Source organism: Tasmannia lanceolata, unplaced genomic scaffold (assembly GCF_043159265.1).
Source record: "Tasmannia lanceolata isolate RefF3 unplaced genomic scaffold, GAP_Taslan_0.1 ptg000008l, whole genome shotgun sequence".
NCBI classification, from domain to species: Eukaryota; Viridiplantae; Streptophyta; class Magnoliopsida; order Canellales; family Winteraceae; genus Tasmannia; species Tasmannia lanceolata.
In genome coordinates, this window is record NW_027518685.1 from 15,257,954 (window position 1) to 15,276,515 (window position 18,562).

At 37.8% G+C, this 18,562-nt stretch overlaps 1 protein-coding gene across 2 annotated transcripts; it reads left to right on the plus strand.

Moving 5' to 3' along the window:
* The first annotated feature begins 8,633 nt into the window (after positions 1-8,633).
* On the plus strand, positions 8,634-17,597 carry LOC143884527 (uncharacterized). Of its 2 annotated transcripts, XM_077388149.1 has the most exons (8): positions 8,634-9,141; positions 9,673-9,815; positions 11,348-11,619; positions 13,235-13,389; positions 13,995-14,257; positions 15,993-16,055; positions 16,997-17,233; positions 17,328-17,597. In XM_077388149.1, exons 1-8 carry the CDS (start codon positions 8,892-8,894, stop codon positions 17,343-17,345), a joined length of 1,401 nt encoding a protein of 466 aa, XP_077244264.1. In that variant the 5' UTR covers positions 8,634-8,891; the 3' UTR covers positions 17,346-17,597. The 2 variants fall into 2 exon arrangements, with proteins under 2 accessions (XP_077244264.1, XP_077244263.1); XM_077388148.1 differs by having other exon boundaries at positions 8,636-9,141; positions 16,997-17,597.
* The last annotated feature ends 965 nt before the right edge of the window (positions 17,598-18,562 follow it).

Below are 18,562 nucleotides of genomic sequence, written 5' to 3' on the forward strand. Positions count from 1 at the left end.
TGCAGCAGCAATTTTTTATTTATTTAATTTTATTTTTTTAGATATTCCAATGCTCTTAGTTGGCCTGTATTGGCCTTTTATTCTGTCAGATGGCCCAAATCCATGTTTTGGTCAATTTGGAAGTTGCAGGCATTTCTCGATACATAATCGATCAGATAACGCGGAAACCAAAAGTTTCCTAGCTTTCTAACGAGATCATATAATCAGAGGCATTTCACTTCAAACATTTCACATTTGCTTGGAAAACTATAGAAGCTTGGATATCTTGGTACTCTCACCTTTGAAATCTCTGTCAAACCCTTTCTCTCAACTCACAGTGATCAAGAGAAAAACCGTGCTCTCACTATCGCCTTTCATGTGGTGTATTGTACCTTATCCATCATGATATTGAAAGATACCTTACATACTGAGGTATTCTCCTAAATCCTAATACCTAAAGCCTACACGATTTTAGAAACCATCAACTATCTCTCCCCCTCTCTTAGTCATATTAGGAGACAAAAGGCAAATTCCTAAAACAAGACAACAACCCAACAATCTCCACCTTGGCTTGTTCCATATCTACCTTGAACATTTCTAGTTGGTGTCTCTACCTCTGGTGTATCACCGCAAATCAACACCGGTCTTCTAAAACACCAACTACACACACCATTAAATCATCCTGATTTTAACTCTACATGAATTGATCAACATATCCAATGCACATGCGTATCAACCCCGAGTTAACTCATCTAGTCAACTCAAGAGAAGCCTCAATATGTCTTCTCCCATCGCAGGAACTACTCATCATCACCTGTTATCTTGAAACATGTCATTGCTCTCTATGCTCCAACTGCAAAAGATATCCTACACGAGACCTTGTGATTATGCATACCCTGTTTCTAGTCATTCGAGTTCAGAAACCCCATCTCCCATAGTTGTTTTAGTGATCCAACCCATTTATTCTATAGGTTATGGTTAGGATTATGGTTATTGTTATGGTTAGGATTATAGGTTATGGTTAGGGTTATGATTTGTGGAGGTTTTGAAATGGATGACTAGAAAATGGGCTTCTATAGATCGAATGGTTAGGATTATGGTATGGAGATGGTTTCTTAGGAACACCCTATCTATGTGAGGTCCTACAGACTGAATGGGTTGGATGAGTCGAAGAACATGGAGATGGTGTATTTCTGAGCTTTAGCTCACGAACCGCGCCCCATATATATATGGCTCATTGATATTCGTATGACTACATTTTGATAATATTGGGGTGGACTCGCCTTGTTTTACATTATTTAACCAGCTGTCAGAGGCTATTGCAATTCCCAAAAAGCTCCTTAATGTGTAAAACAAGGTCCGTTCCCCATTATCAAAACATGGTCATGCGGATATCACTAGCAAAATTCTATTGTTGATAATTTGGGTTGTGGTACACTATGTGAGTGTAACAAATTAAGGAATGATTTGTAAGATGAAGAAATTAAAATCAGAAGCGGAAGGTTAATTTCATCATTTCATCAATTTAGCATCGTTTTGATTAAGATAAGGGTGCGTTTGGATTGTCGAAATCAGGAATCGGTATCAGTATCACATTCCAATCCAATTCTAATTCCCTCCGTAAACGGAATAACGATTCCATTCTAGCGTTTGTGTAAGCATTGGAATTCTTCTAGGAATCAATCTTGATTCCAATTCTAGCGTTTGGTTTCATCTGAGACCAACGTCGGAATTGAATCAAATTCTCAATAATTATTTCATACAGTCTCAATCAATAAGACTTGTTCCTACTGAGTAAAATTCTTTCACTTCGATTTAAACAAGTGTGTATGTTCTAACACATTCCAACCCAATTGGAGAATCTGGACACTTAACTATTATGCGATTATGCTAGCTAATCAAGTACTTAGAATAATCTGTGATTATGCTAGCTATAGAACTGTTTCTGCAGTCTCTAGCTGCTAAAGGAACAAATTCCCATTCAATCAACAGTAATGAAAACAGTAAGCAGCATAATCTCAAACAGTTGCTTTAAAGATCCAAAGACGAACAAAGAAAAATAAAATTTAGAACAACCAAAATCAAAGACAGAAGCATTAGAAAAGAAGAAAATGAAAAGTAAGCTTCTTTCAGTACATCTCAAAACTTACCCAATCTCACAAATCATCCCGTCACTCTCCTCCCCCCTCCCTGTTACAAACCTAGATCGGTTCGCAACGGTTTTGATCTTCTTAAAGGGAAGATCGGCCTTTGATCCACTTCGAGGGAAGGATCAATCCTCCTTTGTGCACAAGACACAATTTTTTAACAAATTTCTTCATTTTTCAAAATGTCTGCATACATGAAATTTATAGAAAATCTGTAATCTAACCAACCCTTATCAATAACACTCCTATTTATCCAAAACAAGTAGAAAGGAAATCCGAAAAGCAACAAAATCTAAACAAATTTATTTCTTCCAAGTGGGCACGGAACACAACACCCCCCCCCCTCCTCTTGCTCTTTGTCCTACATTTTAAAACAAAGAAAAGAGAGGGTCAATTAGAGAGTGGAGAGTGGGTGGGGGAATTCTTGCTCTGTGTCCAATATTCAACCCATTAGAATTCCCATTGCAGAAATGAGAGTTTGGGGCTTGTTGAATTGGCTGCATCAAATCAGTGCAGAAGACAGCTGTTTACTAAATTTCTTTTACCTTTTGAAAAAAAATCAAATTAGTGCAGAAATTTGAGAGGGTTACGCCCATTATAACTTCTTTGTCATTAGCCAATTGGTTGAATCAAATCAACTATGGTATTACACAAAAGATGAGAGAGACAGAGAGAGAGAGAGGGAGAGATGAAAACCGATCTGGGCAGATCATTCTCCACCCAGAGAGAGAGAGAGAGAGAGAGAGAGAGAGATACCTTCAAGATTTGCAGTCGAGTGACAAGTCACCAAAGCGAGAAAACCTAATATTAGGTGGAGATTTAACGCCTGTTTTTTTCTCCCCATTCCGGGAATGAGAATACCACCCCTTTGCCGGGTATCAAATATAGACCTGGCAAAAGCGACCCGTGCCCGCGGGTCGACCCGACCCACCCGCAAATTTGCGGGCACGGGTCTGAGTTTTAGTGACCCATCAAAACTAACCCGCAGGTGACCCAACCCGCATAAACACGGGTCGAGTCGGGTCAACCCGAGGGCACCCGCAAGTCACTTGGCTTTTTAAAGGGTGGTGATTTTGTTATGCTAATCTAGTTAGATTTTGTCATGCTAATCTATTTTTTAAGGGTTTGATGCCTAGATAGGTTATGGCTGGCACCATAGAATATAAATAGGTTGTGGCTAGCACCATAGGTTGATCCCAACCCTCCGATTTGAATGTTAGAGGGTTGATCACTTGATCCTAACCCTCTATAGATCGGAGGGTTAGGATCAACCTATTGAAATGATTTTTGGGGCACAACCTATTTAGGCTGTGGGCCATCTAATGGACGGTTTGGATCATCCCACGGTGCCGGCCATACCCCCCTCATCAAAATCCAGTGATAATATTTTCCAAAATAAACTACTGTTTGAATTTGCGGGTGACCCGCGGGTTGACCCGGCCCACCCGCCCACCCGCGGGCCGCGCGGGTCACCAAAATTCTGACCGCATCACCCGCGGGTTGACCCGGCCCGACCCACCCGTTTGCCAGGTCTAGTCAAATAGCACTAAATATTCCTTCGTTATCTCTGATCGGAGGTAAGCGTCCTTTCCCATTCTGTTATCCAAACAAACTATTCCAAACGTCCGAATCGAATCGTGTAGGTTGGAATCGGATACCCATACAGATTCCCGATTATGGCAATCCAAATGTACCCTAAGGGTATTTTGGTAAACAGACACGTCTCCCCGCCTGTTTTCGCTTTTTTATTTTGTAATTTGTAATTGTGAATAAAGTTTTGTCTAAATTGTGAATAAAGGATAATGATTTGAAATTTATAAAAAAAATGTTGTCATGTGAGAGAAGATGGCTTTTAGAACAAATATACCCCTTCTACCTCTTTTTTCCCTCCACCTTTTTGCACTTATCCATATGCACTTATTACCTTCTCACCTACCACCTTCTTCTTCCTCAAGGCTTTTCTAACGTGGAAAACTTCATGGAAGGGTTTTGAAGGTTGCCATTTACAACAGGGTTTCGTATTCACGAGGGTTTATTCATGATAAACTTATCGAAGCAGTGTTACAAAATGCAAAGAAAATGGATTTTGAGCTTAAAATTGAATTTTGTTGTTTTCTCCATTTTCAAAATAAATCCATTTTCTTTGCAATTTTTAATTCTAAAACATCAAAACCAAGCTTCATTTTATGGTTGCCTGCATGATACTAAGATCACAACGTATATTCCTATTATCCTTGGAATTATTACTCAACTTGAAGATAAAAATCCTTGGAATTATCCCTATTTTACTGGCTTCCGAATGGAAGTCAGTATACGTAACCAAATTACTGGTCCCATTCGGAAGTCCGAAGGTTTGTTCGGACTTCCGAACAAACGTTCGGACTTCCGACGGAAGGCAGTAGATTTGGTTCCCTATTGGTTCCGGGGTATAAGATGTGGTTCCCTAGTGATTCAGGGGTATAAGATGTGGCTCCCTGGTAGTTCCAGGGTATAACATGTGGTCTCCTAGTGGTTCTGAGGTATAAAATGTGGTTCCCTAGTGGTTCTAGAGTACAAAATATAGTTTCCTAGAGGTTCTCGGGTATAAAATGTGGTTCCCTAGTGGTTTCGGGGTATAAAATGTGGTTCCCCAGTGGTTCTCGGGTATAAAATGTGGTTCCCCAGTAGTTCCGGGGTATAAAATGTGGTTCCCTAGTCGTTACGAGGTATAAAATGTGGTTCACTAGTGGTTCCGGGGTATAAGATGTGGTTTCCTAGTGGTTCCGGAGTATAAGATGTGGTTCCCTAGTGGTTCCGAGGTATAAAATGTGGTTCCCTAGTGGTTCCAGAGTATAAAATGTGGTTCCCTATTGGTTCTAGTGTATAAAATGTGGTTCCCTAATGGTTCCGGGGTATAAAATGTGGTTCCTTAGTGGTTTCGGGGTATAAAATGTGGTTCCCTAGTAGTTCTGGGGTATAAAATGTGGTTCCCTAGCGGTTCTGAGGTATAAAATGTGGTTCTCTAGCAGTTCGGGAGTATAAAATGTGGTTCCCTAGCGGTTTTCGGGGTAGAAAATGTGGTTCCCTAGCGGTTCCTGGGTAGAAAATGTGCTTCCCTAGCGGTTCCTGGGTAGAAAATGTGCTTCCCTAGTGGTTCCGGGGTATAAAATGTGATTTCATAGTGGTTTTGAGGTATAAAATGTGGTTCCCTAGTGCTTCCGGGGTATAAAATGTGGTTCCCTAGTGGTTCCGGGGTAGAAAATGCGGTTCCCTAGTGATTCCGGGGTATAAAATGTGGTTCCCTAGTGGTTTCGGGGTAGAAAATGTGGAGGTATAAAATGTGGTTCCCTAGTGTTTCCGGGGTATAAAATGTGGTTCCCTAGTGGTTCCGGGGTATAAAATGTGGTTCCCTAGTGGTTCCGAGGTAGAAAATGTGGTTAGAATGAATGGTTCCCATAGGATGCTCAGAACCATTAGGATTATAGAGGGTTAGAATGAATGGAGCCCATAAAAACAGCTTTAACAAATCAGATCATCCTGTAGAGAAGATTTTATAACACTACATGAAAGGGCCCAGCAAGTAAATGGTTTAGATCACTCAGATAAGCAGGCCCCACTATATTTTTTTCCCTCAGATCCTCCACCGTCTGTTTAACTATAATATGGGATTTGGTAGGGACTTTCACATGAACAGGCTCATACAATTGAAGAGGCTATTCTCAAAAAGCATCATTACCATTGCTAGGTCATCATCATTTCGAATGTCGTACAATAATATTTGATATAGATTCTTGGAACCACTATTTAACCTCCTCGGAACCACTAGATTGTGGTTCCGAGGCCTACGTAATGGTTCCAATAGGTTTATAACACCAATGATACATCCATGATGACTTTTAAAACCACTAAAATACTATTATAATGTACTAAACACAAGTTGGACTCTTTGAACCACAATTTAGAGTGTTGGAACCACTATGTAACCTCTCGGAACCACTAAATTGTGGTTATGAGGCCTAGTAATGGTTCCAATATGTTCCAAACACCAATGATAGAGTCATTATCCCTTCGAAGACCAATAAAGTAGTATTACAATGTACCAATCACTTGGAAACCACAATTTACAGTCTTGGAACCACTATTTAACCACTAAGTAGTGGTTCAGAGGCCTACTTAATGGTTCCAATAGGTTTAAACACCAATGATAGAGCCATGATTACTTTTAAAACTACAAAAATACTATCTTGAACCTATTGGAAACATAATATAGTGGTTCTAAGGTGTTATACCCCGGAACCACATTGATGGGAACCACATCTCTATACCCTGGAACCACTAGGGAACCACATCTTATACCCTAGAACCACTAGGGAACCACATCTTATACCTCGGAACCACTAGGGAACCACATCTTATACCTCGGAACCATTAGGGAACAACAACTTATACCCCAGAACCACTAGAGAACCACATTTTATACCTCAGAACCACTAGAGAACCACATTTTATACCTTGGAACCACTAGGGAACCACAACTTATACCCCGGAACAACTAGGGAACCACATCTTATACCCCAAAACCACTAGGGAACCACAACTTATACCTCGGAACCACTAGGGAACCACATCTTATACCCCGGAACTACTAGGGAACCACAGCTTATACCCCGGAACCACTAGGGAACCACATCTTATACCCTGAAACCACTGGAGAACCACATTTTGTACCCCAGAACCACTAGGGAACCACATCTTATACCCCGAAATCACTATGCTCTGTTCGGTGACCTTTTTTTGAGAAAAATACCAGGGAATGTTATTCTACTAATTTGCTTAAATGTGTTTGGTTTGGAATTTAGCAAAAACGGGGAGTTTAACCACTGGGGCTGTCGGGCCCTTGTCTGGTGACGTGGAACCCTCTAAACTCCCTCAACACATTTCTTCAAAATAAAAAAAAATGGGAGAAATTATTGGGCAAATCTTATCTTTTGAGTTTTATTTATACCTAGCAATTACGGGTCTGAGCTTGGACCCGCGCCAGTAGAATAGGGATAATTCCAAGGATTTTTATCTTCAAATTGAGTAATAATTCCAAGGATAATAGGGATATACGTTGTGATCTTAGTGTCATGCAGGCAATCATAAATTGAAGCTTGGTTTTGATGTTTTAGAATAAAAAAATGCAAAGAAAATGGATTTATCTTGAAAATGGGGAAAACAACAAAATTCAGTTTTAAGCTCAAAATCCATTTTCTTTGTATTTTGTAACACTACTTCGATAAGTTTATCATGAATAAACCCTCGTGAATACAAAACTATGTTGTAAATGGCAACCTTCAAAACCCTTCATGGAGTTTTCCACGTTAGAAAAGCCTTGAGGAAGAAGAAGGTGGTAAGTGAGAAGGTAATAAGTGCATAGGGTTAGGTGCAAAAAGGTGAAGGGAAAAAAGACGTAGGAGGGGTATATTTGTTCTAAAAGCCATATTCTCTCGCCTGACAGCACATTTTTTATAAATTTCAAATCACTACCCTTTATTCACAATTTAGACAGAACTTTGCATTTTTTTAATAATTTTTCCTAATTGTAGTTGTAATTTGTAGCTAGGAAAAATTGCCAATGGGGGAAACCAAAATACAAGAATTTTGAACAGGGGACTCAATTTTGAAAAATTGTTAAAGAGGGTTGATAAGCCCATTTTGAGAGTTTGATAACCCCATTGTGCGTGTTTGGCGTACCGTTTAAAACACCGTTTGGCGTTTGAAACACCGTTTTTGGGCTATGGGTTTTTACATGTTTGCCCTCACCAAAACTCATTTTTACGTATATGCGTGGTATTTTATGCGTTACGTCAAATATAAAAAAAGTGAGGGTGTTAATATCATTCTTGAGGACACAAATTTGTTAAAACAAGGGGCTGCTGATATCATTATATGATCTCTTAATTTTAATTTTTTAAAGACAAAAGAATTAAAAAAACCCTAGTTTCTTACTTTCTTCATCTATTCTGCAAAGTTGCAAACCCTCTCACGCCTCACTGCCTCAGCGCCTCCACTCGTCCGTCAAATCCGGCCGTTGAGAAGAAGAAGGAGAAGAACCCCAAAGGTATAGCCATTTTTTTGTGTGGCAATGATGTTAAATTTTAACAGTGTTTGAATGAGATCCTAATGACCTTTTAATATTGGGCCTAATGAGAGAGTAGTGGAGTTACATTGAAGCCAACCAAACAATGCCCTTTTTGGTCATTTTACCACTAAAACTCCGTTTTGGGGCATCTGCAACCAAACACACAATACCTTCGTTTGCCGTTTTGATTTGGCCAACCAAACATGAAAATGTCGTTTGGCAAAACACCGTTTTGAACCAAAATGCCGTTTTACAAAACGGCGTTTTAAACGCTATTTCAAACGGTACGCCAAACACACCTTTAGAGGGTTGATAACCCCATTTTAGAGAGCTGATAATCCCAATTTCGTCCGTCCCTACAATATTTCAAAAGTGTGTCCCCCGTTCAGAATTATTTGTATTTTGGTGTCCCCATTGGCAATTTTTCCATTTTAATTCTGTTCTAATATTTCACTGTTTTTAGCGAAGAAGAGTAAAAAACCAGCAACTAGATCTGTAAACCTAAAACCCTTGGATCTTGAAATCAATGAACCCTACAATGAAGAAACCAGTACCAAGAACCGAATCTCGCACCCTAGCGTGCCGAAATCAGCATTCGAGGCAGAATCCAAACCCTAGAATGACGAAATCAGTCTTACGAGCAAGTATTTAAAACCCTAGGAATGGCGAAATCAACCACTGGATGGATATCTTTCCAAAAGAAATGGCTCTTTTTGCTGCTTCTCATCTTCTCAATCTCGACAGTTATTGCTTTCGTTATCAGAGCGGCATTCGATTCTTGCCATCCAATCTCCTCCGAAGCTATGGCAGATCAGACTCGGTTTTCTACAAAGAGTGGGAGCTTTACAAATCCTCTCGATTTCATGAGGTCGAAGCTCGTACTCTTAGTTTCTCACGAGCTTTCTCTTTCAGGTACTTTTCGATTTTTTTCTCTTTTCTGTTCTGACTTCTTTAATTCAATTGAACTTTAAGCAATGTCATATGTATTAATCTACTTATTCTGTAATGGTGTACTTCAATTACGGACTTTATACATATGATCGACAATTTGTTTCATTTTCTTCCCTTTAATTTTTTGAGATGTCTTTTTTTTTCTTTTGGTTGAATTTCTGATACGCGTATGTCTGTTTTTTCTATTCATGATAGCTGTTGAAGTATAAATGATTAAATAACACTGACTCTAAAAGCCTAAGCTTTTGGAGTAATTGGTTGTTTCACATTTTGGCTATTGTTTGTTTCACAATAACAACAACAATAATTGTGTGAATTTGTGAAAAAAATGCAGACGTGGTTCGGCATTACCTATTATATGACATATGGTTCTTGTAGCAATTTGAAAGAAAATCAATCAATTGATGAACTTATTTTTTGCTTAGCTGGTTGTGGCATCTTAAATAGTTCTCTACATCAGAAGCATTCATGAAAGGGGGTATGTCTTTGCAGGGGGGCCGCTATTGTTGATGGAGTTAGCATTTCTACTGAGAAGTGTTGGTGCCCAAGTAGTATGGATCACTAACCAAAAGCCAATGGAAACGAATGAAGTTATATACAGTTTGGAACATAGAATGTTGGACCGAGGAGTACAGGTAGTGTACCTTTTTTGTTGTCAACTGCTGACTCTCAACATATTTGTGGCATCCTTATAACTTCTATTTATTTATTTTTATTTAAATTTCTTGTGGCCCTGATATATGTATTTTTCCTTAATACAACATTAGTTTCATATTCCTGCAATATTTTTTCTTTAGACAGCTCCAATTTGTGAATGCTTCTTAAGGAGTTGTGAGTTTTGGATACCAGGCTTTGCAATTATATCTTGAAACTTGTTCCGTTTACTGTAACTGAAAAGTTCCCGCACCGATGGATCACTAAACAATTGCATTTGTTCGAACAAGTAGCCATAATATGTATGTTAAGTCATTTAAAAAAAAAAATGTTTGTCAAGTGATAACATTTGAAAGATACTTGTGACCATGCAAATAATGCATGTTATTCTTTATTGATTTAAGAAAGATATTAGATTCTTCTTGACATTGATTGTAGAAGGATATTAGATTCTTCACATTAGTTGACAATTATATGGAAATAGAAGGTGGTTCAGAAAATTTTAAGCAATTTGTTCCAAAGAACAATCTTAGCCATAAACTCCTTGGAATTATAGGGGGCTGTTATATCAAAGCTAAATTTGAGTTAGTGGTGTACACTTTTTCTTGTTTTTTTTTTTGAACTAGTGAAATTTTATGAAACTGGAAAGCCATTGTGCACTAGCTTGTTTGAGAAATTAGAAATTCATAGATGTAATAATTTTGTTCTTTCTTTTCTTTATAGTTGAAGTGTCAAATCCATTGTTCAAAATATCGGATGATACGGATCACATATCGTTGGGATCTGATAATCAATAGAACCCCTCATATCGGGGTTTAGGTTCACAAAAAATCGCAAGTACCGGCCATATTGGCCGATATGCAAGGTATATTGCCGATACTCCAAGCACAAGCGTTTTTATTTTGATTTAAGGCATGGCTTTGAAAATATTACTATTTACGATTCAAATCAAACCTTATTTTTTCAATTTGAATACCATGATTGAATCTAACTTTGTATGAATTTTATGATTTTCGATTAAATTGTACGTTCATAGTCATACAATGGAATAAGAAACGTAATATTTGTAACGCCCGCTTTTCTGCTTATCAATGGCTGCAGCTAAGTTTAGCTGACAATAAGATGGAATAAGAACCATACATTTTTTTCTTTTCACACATGGATTTTTGCAAGTAATTCTACGCAATTGTGATGGATGGAATTTTTCTGCTTCTTTTATAATAGTTCCACGGTTGATAAGAAAAGTGTCTTTTCGTCATTACTTTGTTTATATTCTGATATGTACAATTCCGCCATTGAAGTGTTTGCATGGTTACTGACACTTGTGCACTGCAAACTGTGGCTTCTCTTTGTAATTGAACTCCAATGTTATCCAATGTGGCTTTTCTGTCCATGCTAGAACAAATATCAACTTAACTTTTTTTTTTTTTCCAATTTTTGGAGGCTTAAATGGTCACTAGATTGTCATCATGATATATATACCTTCTAATCATGTCTGTTCACACCTTTTTAGGTTTTTTCTGCAAAGGGTCAAGAAGCAATAGATACAGCTCTTAAAGCTGATTTGGTTGTTCTAAACACGGCTGTTTCTGGGAAGTGGATGGATGCTGTTCTCAAGGAAAATGTTCCTCGTGTTCTTCCAAAGGTTTTGTGGTGGATTCATGAAATGCGAGGGCATTACTTCAAAGTGGAATATGTTAGGCACCTCCCTTTTGTTGCTGGTGCCATGATTGATTCTCATACAACTGCAGAGTACTGGAAGAATAGAACTCGAGAGCGTTTAGGGTATGCTGCCAATATCTTAACCCCCCTGCCTTTCCTGGTATCTCGTTTCCCCATATATAAATCATGAATCTGGTTGGTTATTTATTGTTCAGAAGTCCTTAAAGTCTCCACTTCCATTTCAAGTCCATGCTTTATAAATTATAATGATTCTGCCATGTCTTCCCAGGCATGCATGCCTGTAGATGTTGTGTAGGTCCACCTGCTTGGGTCACCTCCATGCTTCTCAAAAAATGTAGTTCCTCTTGTTTTCTTTATTTATATATTTTATTAGTACTTATAAAAGGGACAGATGTGCATGCCTAGCTCTTGCAACTGCTTACCTTCGTTCTTTTATAATATTTTCGTTATCTAATGCCTTTTGTGTTGCATTTGACTTGATCTAACCAAAAGTTGATATCATGTTTGTAATTTGGATTATGAAATTTTGAAGTAATATAGTTGGTCATTAGAAAGATGAGGAAAATCAAATTGGATGATCATTAATATCTTCACTTTGGCTTGCCATTTGTCTTGTATGTTATCAGAGATTGCTTCAATTTGGACTGTACCTCTCAGAGGGTCTAATATTTGCAACCTCCCAGCTAGTAGGGCATTTGAAGATACATTTGGATTTCATTGCCAACTGGAAGTTATTTATTTCAGAGTTTGAGGTTTTTTTTTTTTTTTTTTTTTTTTTTTTTGGGGGGGGGGGGGGGGGGGGGAGGGTGGGGGGGCGGGAAGGGGGGGTGTATTTTGGAAGATCTATCTGGATCTTTTGATTGTGGAAGAGGACTGAAAGAATGTTATTGGGTGGGACTTTCTCTTGGCCCTTGGATACTAGCATGACATATCTTAAACGTACTGAAAGAAGCTTATAAGCTTAAATATCTTCCACAGCAGGACTGAGTTAGCATTTATAAGATTATCCCATTCACTCCCTCTCTTACAAGACCATCTGCCATCTAATTTGCTGATCTCGGTATATGTTTAAAGGACGATGGAATTTCTTGGAATCCTTGGATAATATCCAATTACAATTTTGTTTTTGGGGACATCTCTTCCCGTTTAATGTACTGATTTTTCTTTTTCTTTTTTGAAAATGTATGTACTGATTTTTCTGCAATAAAATTTCTGTTATCACTCGAATAAAAAATTATTCCTAGATTAGATAACTCTTCTAAGAATATAATCATATCCTAGGGGGATCTAAGATTTGTAGCTTCCCAGCTAGTACGACATTTGAAGATACATTTGGATTTCATTATCAACTGGCAGTAATTTATTTCCAGAGTTTGTTGAGGTTATTCATGATAAAGATGAGGTTGTTTTATAGAACTGTGCCAAGCCATTCAGGATTATAAATGAACCTACACCTCTGGGCAAATTTGTGGTTATATGCCTGCCTATCAGCCTATGTTCATACATACAATGCACCAGCGTATACAATTACATAATTATGTGTTTCAATTATATTGAGTTTGCTGTTGGATATTTCTTTGAGAAATTTTTTTTGACTCTTTGGCTGTTCTTTCTATGCTGGCGTGATTTGTAGTGTATTGTAGTGTCTAATTTTTATTTTTTTTTTCCTTTTCTCTGCGGCTATAGTAATTCATCTTCATTGCATGGCACTTTACAGGATCAGGATGCCTCAGACCTATGTTGTTCACTTAGGAAATAGCAAAGAATTAATGCAAGTAGCCGAAGATAGTGTAGCCAGAAGGGTTCTTCGTGAGCATGTGAGGGAGTCCCTTGGATTGCGGGATGAAGATCTTGTTTTTGCCATCATAAATAGTATGTACTTTCCGCTTATTAGATGCTTAATTGGTTCTAGGGCGCCATGCCCTAGCCATGAGTAGCAATGTGATCCTTCTTATTTGTTAGTTTAAGAAGCTCGTCCACACCTGTGCTTCTAAGTTATTTTCTGGTTATCTTGGAAAGGATAAACAAAAACAGCCATCCCTTGCAAGGTTGACATTGAAGCGGGTTCTTGGCTGTGACAAGTTTATTCCTGGCTGTGCTATATTTGAATTTAAGTATTTTGTTTTTGTAAAATTGACTAATAGACTGTCAAAGTTAACTGTGCGTATGGAGAATATGGGATTTGCTAGCTGCTCTCTCATGCAACAGCCCATCTGCGAAATGCCTTTTGCGATGGACGCTAGCAAATCCTGGAGAATATTCACCGTGATCATCAATGTCAGATAATGCATTCAATATATTCTTTTTTCTTTCCTTTTTTTGCTTGGCACTTATTTTCTGAAATTTCTTATGAGCCTATTTGCATCTGCTCTTGCTGGTATGACTTGGAGATTTTGTAGTTGTCGTAATTGATCTTTTGGTCTTTGCAAACTTTGATTTATGTGTTGTTAGAGCGCTGAGCATTAGATAAATTGCAGGTGTTTCACGTGGGAAAGGACAGGACTTATTTCTTCGTTCCTTTCATGAAAGTCTGCAGTTGATCCGAGAGAAGAAGCTACAGGTTCCATCAATGCATGCAGTGATAGTCGGAAGTGACATGAATGCTCAGACCAAGTTTGAAACCGAACTCCGCAACTTTGTGTCAGATAATAGAATGCAGAATCAAGTGCACTTTGTCAATAAATCCCTAAATGTAGCTCCTTATTTGGCTGCAATTGATGTGCTCGTCCAAAACTCTCAGGTAATTTCAATGTTTTTTGAAATTTGAGCGACAAGCGAAATGATATTTTGTTTCTTATTTGTTTTCTAGTTTCAGGTAGTTTCAGTGTTTTTGAAATTTGAGCTACAAGTGAAATGATATTTTGTTTTTTTATTTATGCTCTCATCAAGATCTAATTTTCCAGTTGATATTGTTTGCTTCTGTCTCCCCGTCTGTGCATGCACCCTTTGAATTAAAATTTGTCCCTTATTTTAGTTCTTTTGAATATTGTTTGCATGTTTTGGAAACGTGGTCCCGTCATAAGGTTGACTTTTCATAGTCACCCTCTTTGGCCATATACAGTTGTTTTTTCCAACAATCAAAATTTGTTCAAAGGCAATCTAAATATCATTTACTGTTTTCATTCTAAAACTGTAAGCCTGCAATGGATTGTTGTCTTAAACCGAAACAAATCCTCATTGTGAACATCAATAAAGTACTAATCTACAAATTCAGGCTGACATAGGAAAATGCCTCCTTGGATAGACAGGTCAGCTCTAGTTATACGCTATTTAGGAATGTATAGAACACTGGAATGGTTGGCAATTAATCATATATGATGGGCTGAAGAAATAAATACTCCGGACTATATGCTTAGCAATTGGATCCATACATTGGCTTACAAGGAGCTGATCTTTTCAACAGAGATATACAGTCCTGTGAATTTTTAGTGCAATGAATATCCATGGATGAAGGACCAGCCGAATATCCATGGAGCTTAGAGGATTCTATAGAAGTGATCTTTGACACCATTTCTGAGCAGCAGTTTTCATTCCTTCACATTCATACGTTTTTCACCAATTGAGCCTAAAAAATCCCACCTAATCCCAAATTGAAGTTCAACTTCAGGAAACCTGGGGGAGGGCTCACTTGAGCTGGGACGCTTCTTCCTGTAATATCTTGACATAATCTATTACCAACATTTGTAGAAGATGGTCACTGAATAATCCCAGAAAATGGAAATCTTAAAGTGAGGGGATGAAAATGATCACAAGGAAATCTAGTTAACCAAGCATGCCACTTACTGAGCGTACTGCATGTTTTTTTTTATAGACAAATACACATTTGTTTTAGTTGATGGCACAAAAACAGCCCTAATTTATATAACTTCAATGCAAATGTTAGAATTCATGGCAATGAGACCTGATCCTTGTTATCCAGGGAGGGTTCATCTCAATGTAATAGTGTTCTAAATCATGTGCCTCTGTAATAAATACCAATATACATAGACAACACAACCTTCAAGGGGAAAAATAAAATATAAAAACGAGAGAAATGCTTCGAGAGTATAAAGGACACATGATTCACATTTGTTTTCATAGAATTTAACCAATCTGATGCTTCCTTGCAACATCAATTACTAGCTATTGGGAGTTTTCATCTCAATGTAATAATTATAAATCATGTATCTGTGACAATGGACAACAACACCTCTAAGGCAAAAATAAACTATAAAAACGAGAGAAATGCTCTGAGAGCAACTCACATTTGTTTACATTGTAATTTAATCAACCTGATGCTTCCTTGCAACATCAATTGCTAGTTATTTGGTTTTCATTTCTTTTTTTATGTGGTTCTGCCCAATATATATTTCCTTAAAATTGTAGCTTGAAGTCAGATTTGTGAACTTGATTGTGACAGAAAATTTTAAAATGTTGACATTTTGGAAAAGTGCAATATCCCTGCCAAATGTTGACCTCTTCCATTCCTCATTTAGGCCCGAGGAGAATGTTTTGGGCGGATAACCATTGAAGCTATGGCATTTCAGCTGCCTGTATTGGTAAGCATTTCTAAACATTTGTAAAGTAATCCTGAATTTTAAACTGTATATAGGACATTCTCTTTTTCGTAGGATTGAGCCTTTAGCTCAGTTGGTTAAGGTTTTGTTCTCCAACCATGAGGTCAAAGGTTCAATCCAGCTTACTCACCAAAAAAAAATGTTCTCTTTGGTAAATGTTCTGCTTATTATGCTCTACAGTCATTGTTAACCCTTTCTTGTATGCATTTGTTCTTACTTCTATATTTCTTATTGCACAAATGTGAATTTTATGTTAGGCTTGTTAATCCTCTCTATTAGCTACTAAGCTATCGGTTGTGCATGTCAGATTGCTTTTCTTTTAGCTGTTAAATTCAAAAATGTCTTCTAAATAGTTTCCGAGGAAGTTTGATTATTAGGGACTAGTCTTGTGGGGCAAACATTTCCTCTTGTTTGACAAACTTTGGTAACTTCTTTATATTACTTTATAGAAAATTGCAAACTTACTTTATATTACTTTTTTTTTGAAAGATTATTTTATATTACTTTACATTACTTTTTGAAAGATTATTTCATATTACTTTATATTACTTTGGTTAAGACAGTTTGGCAATACACCCCTTGTGATTACTGTGCTGCGTGCCTGTGCCCTTAAGTAAATTGGGGGCATAAGGAAACTGAAATTCTATCAGTTCAATTAAGTGCAACAGGTGTAGATTCACTAGGCAGGCTGGTTGACCTGTTTGCCAGGTTTCTGGTTGAACAGTGTTGGGGTTCTTCCAACTCCCCTCTTCTTTTTCGTTACTTTTGTTCTTTAACTTCCTTTCCTAATATTTGAAGAAGATAGATATATTATTATATTGTTACTTTTGTAAGTCTGCCATACTAGTATGGTTTTTAAGCCTTTCTGTTATTGTGTTCTTGAGCTCTTATTAGTAATATCTTCGTTACTGACAAAAAACCAGGGAACGGCAGCTGGTGGGACAACAGAAATTGTTGTCAATGGATCTACAGGTTTGTTGCATCCTGTGGGGAAAGAAGGTGTTCAACCCCTTGCAAATAACATTGTGAAACTTGCTACCCATGTCGAGCGGAGGCTTACAATGGGAAGAAAAGGCTACGAGAGGGTGAAAGAGAGGTTTATGGAGCAACACATGTCAAGTAGAATTGCTGTAGTTCTAAAGGAAGTATTGCAGCGAAAGGTGAAAGGCCACTCTCATTCCTGATATTTGTTTTCCCCCAAGCTGGAAATTTTTTCATTTTTTGAGTACTAAATCTTCCATTCTTTTTCTTAAGAGTTTGGGGAAGCTCTGATCTTTGGAACAGAAGTGCAAAGTAGTGTCTAAAATGGTATTGTATACTCCCAAAATCTGTTTTGTACCGTTACTCTTTTTTCTTGAGTGCTCTATACTTCTTCTGTGTTATTACTATGGAAGGTAGCTGCATGTTCTGTATGTATCAAACATTGTACATATGATGAGTTGCCTTTCATCTCCATTACAAACAACACTCACAGCATTGCTTTTAGAAGAGTTGATCCAATTAGTGCAATTTTTTCATGTGGAATGTGGGTGTTGCACTCTTTCTTTTTTCTTTTCATTTTTTTTCTTGTGTACATTCTAGAGAAATTATATGGTGCCCGAGTGTGAAGTCCAATGTAGGCTCTTAAAAAGTGGGCTGCTGTTGGATCAAATATTAAGGGTGTGAAGTCCTTACACTGGACTTCATGCTCGGGCACCATATAAAATCTCGTTCGTCCTATTTGATAACAATTTTTGGATGGCTAAGATCATTGGACTCTCCCATCTCTTAATTGGCCCCACTAATATTGCATGTGATATTATTTCATGGTTGCAAAGAATGTTTGCGGTGCGGGGTAATGCTTTATTGGCACACTTTGCACACACTTATATTTTTCGTGATGCAATCTGCGCCATTGACAAGACCGGAATTGATCCTGATGAGTTAATGTGATCAGTTGATATGGATCATGAACGTTTCTGATCTGGATCGCAAGATCGCAACCAAATGCGAACCAACAGGTAGATACAATCTGGATTATATAATCCTGACCGGGGCATGATCTAACGGTCATGCAATCACCCATGTTCAATCTAGGTTGTAGACTCGTGAATAGGCATGACCTTGTAGAGATCTGAATCGTAGAATCACAATCAGAAATCTAACGGTTAGGCAAAAGCCCCCTACAATCAAGTGTGATCAAGTGGTGCAAATCCACTTAAAACAATCACCCATAGCTCTCTATTTGGGGACGAGAAACCCAACCAATGAGGATAATTATGTACTACGAATATTTTGAAGCATTGGAATAGGGGTGTCAATGGAACCAGACGGTCCAATGGACCATTCGAATCTGAACGTAAATGGGCATGATCTAGACACATTACATAGATCAGTCGACACATTTGGGACCTTATCATAGAATCCAAAATTATTATCGACTGGATCAAAACAGCCAACAAAAGCACGCATGACAGTCCTATATCCGATTTTTTATACTATTTTATGAA

Excerpts from the sequence above, each read along its gene's own strand:
- LOC143884527 (XM_077388148.1), top strand. The coding sequence starts at position 8,892 with ATGGCGAAATCAACCACTGGATGGATATCTTTCCAAAAGAAATGGCTC. Across the intron at positions 14,258-15,992 it reads TGCTCGTCCAAAACTCTCAG|GCCCGAGGAGAATGTTTTGG; the intron begins GTAATTTCAATG and ends TTCCTCATTTAG. Across the intron at positions 16,056-16,996 it reads CATTTCAGCTGCCTGTATTG|GGAACGGCAGCTGGTGGGAC; the intron begins GTAAGCATTTCT and ends ACAAAAAACCAG.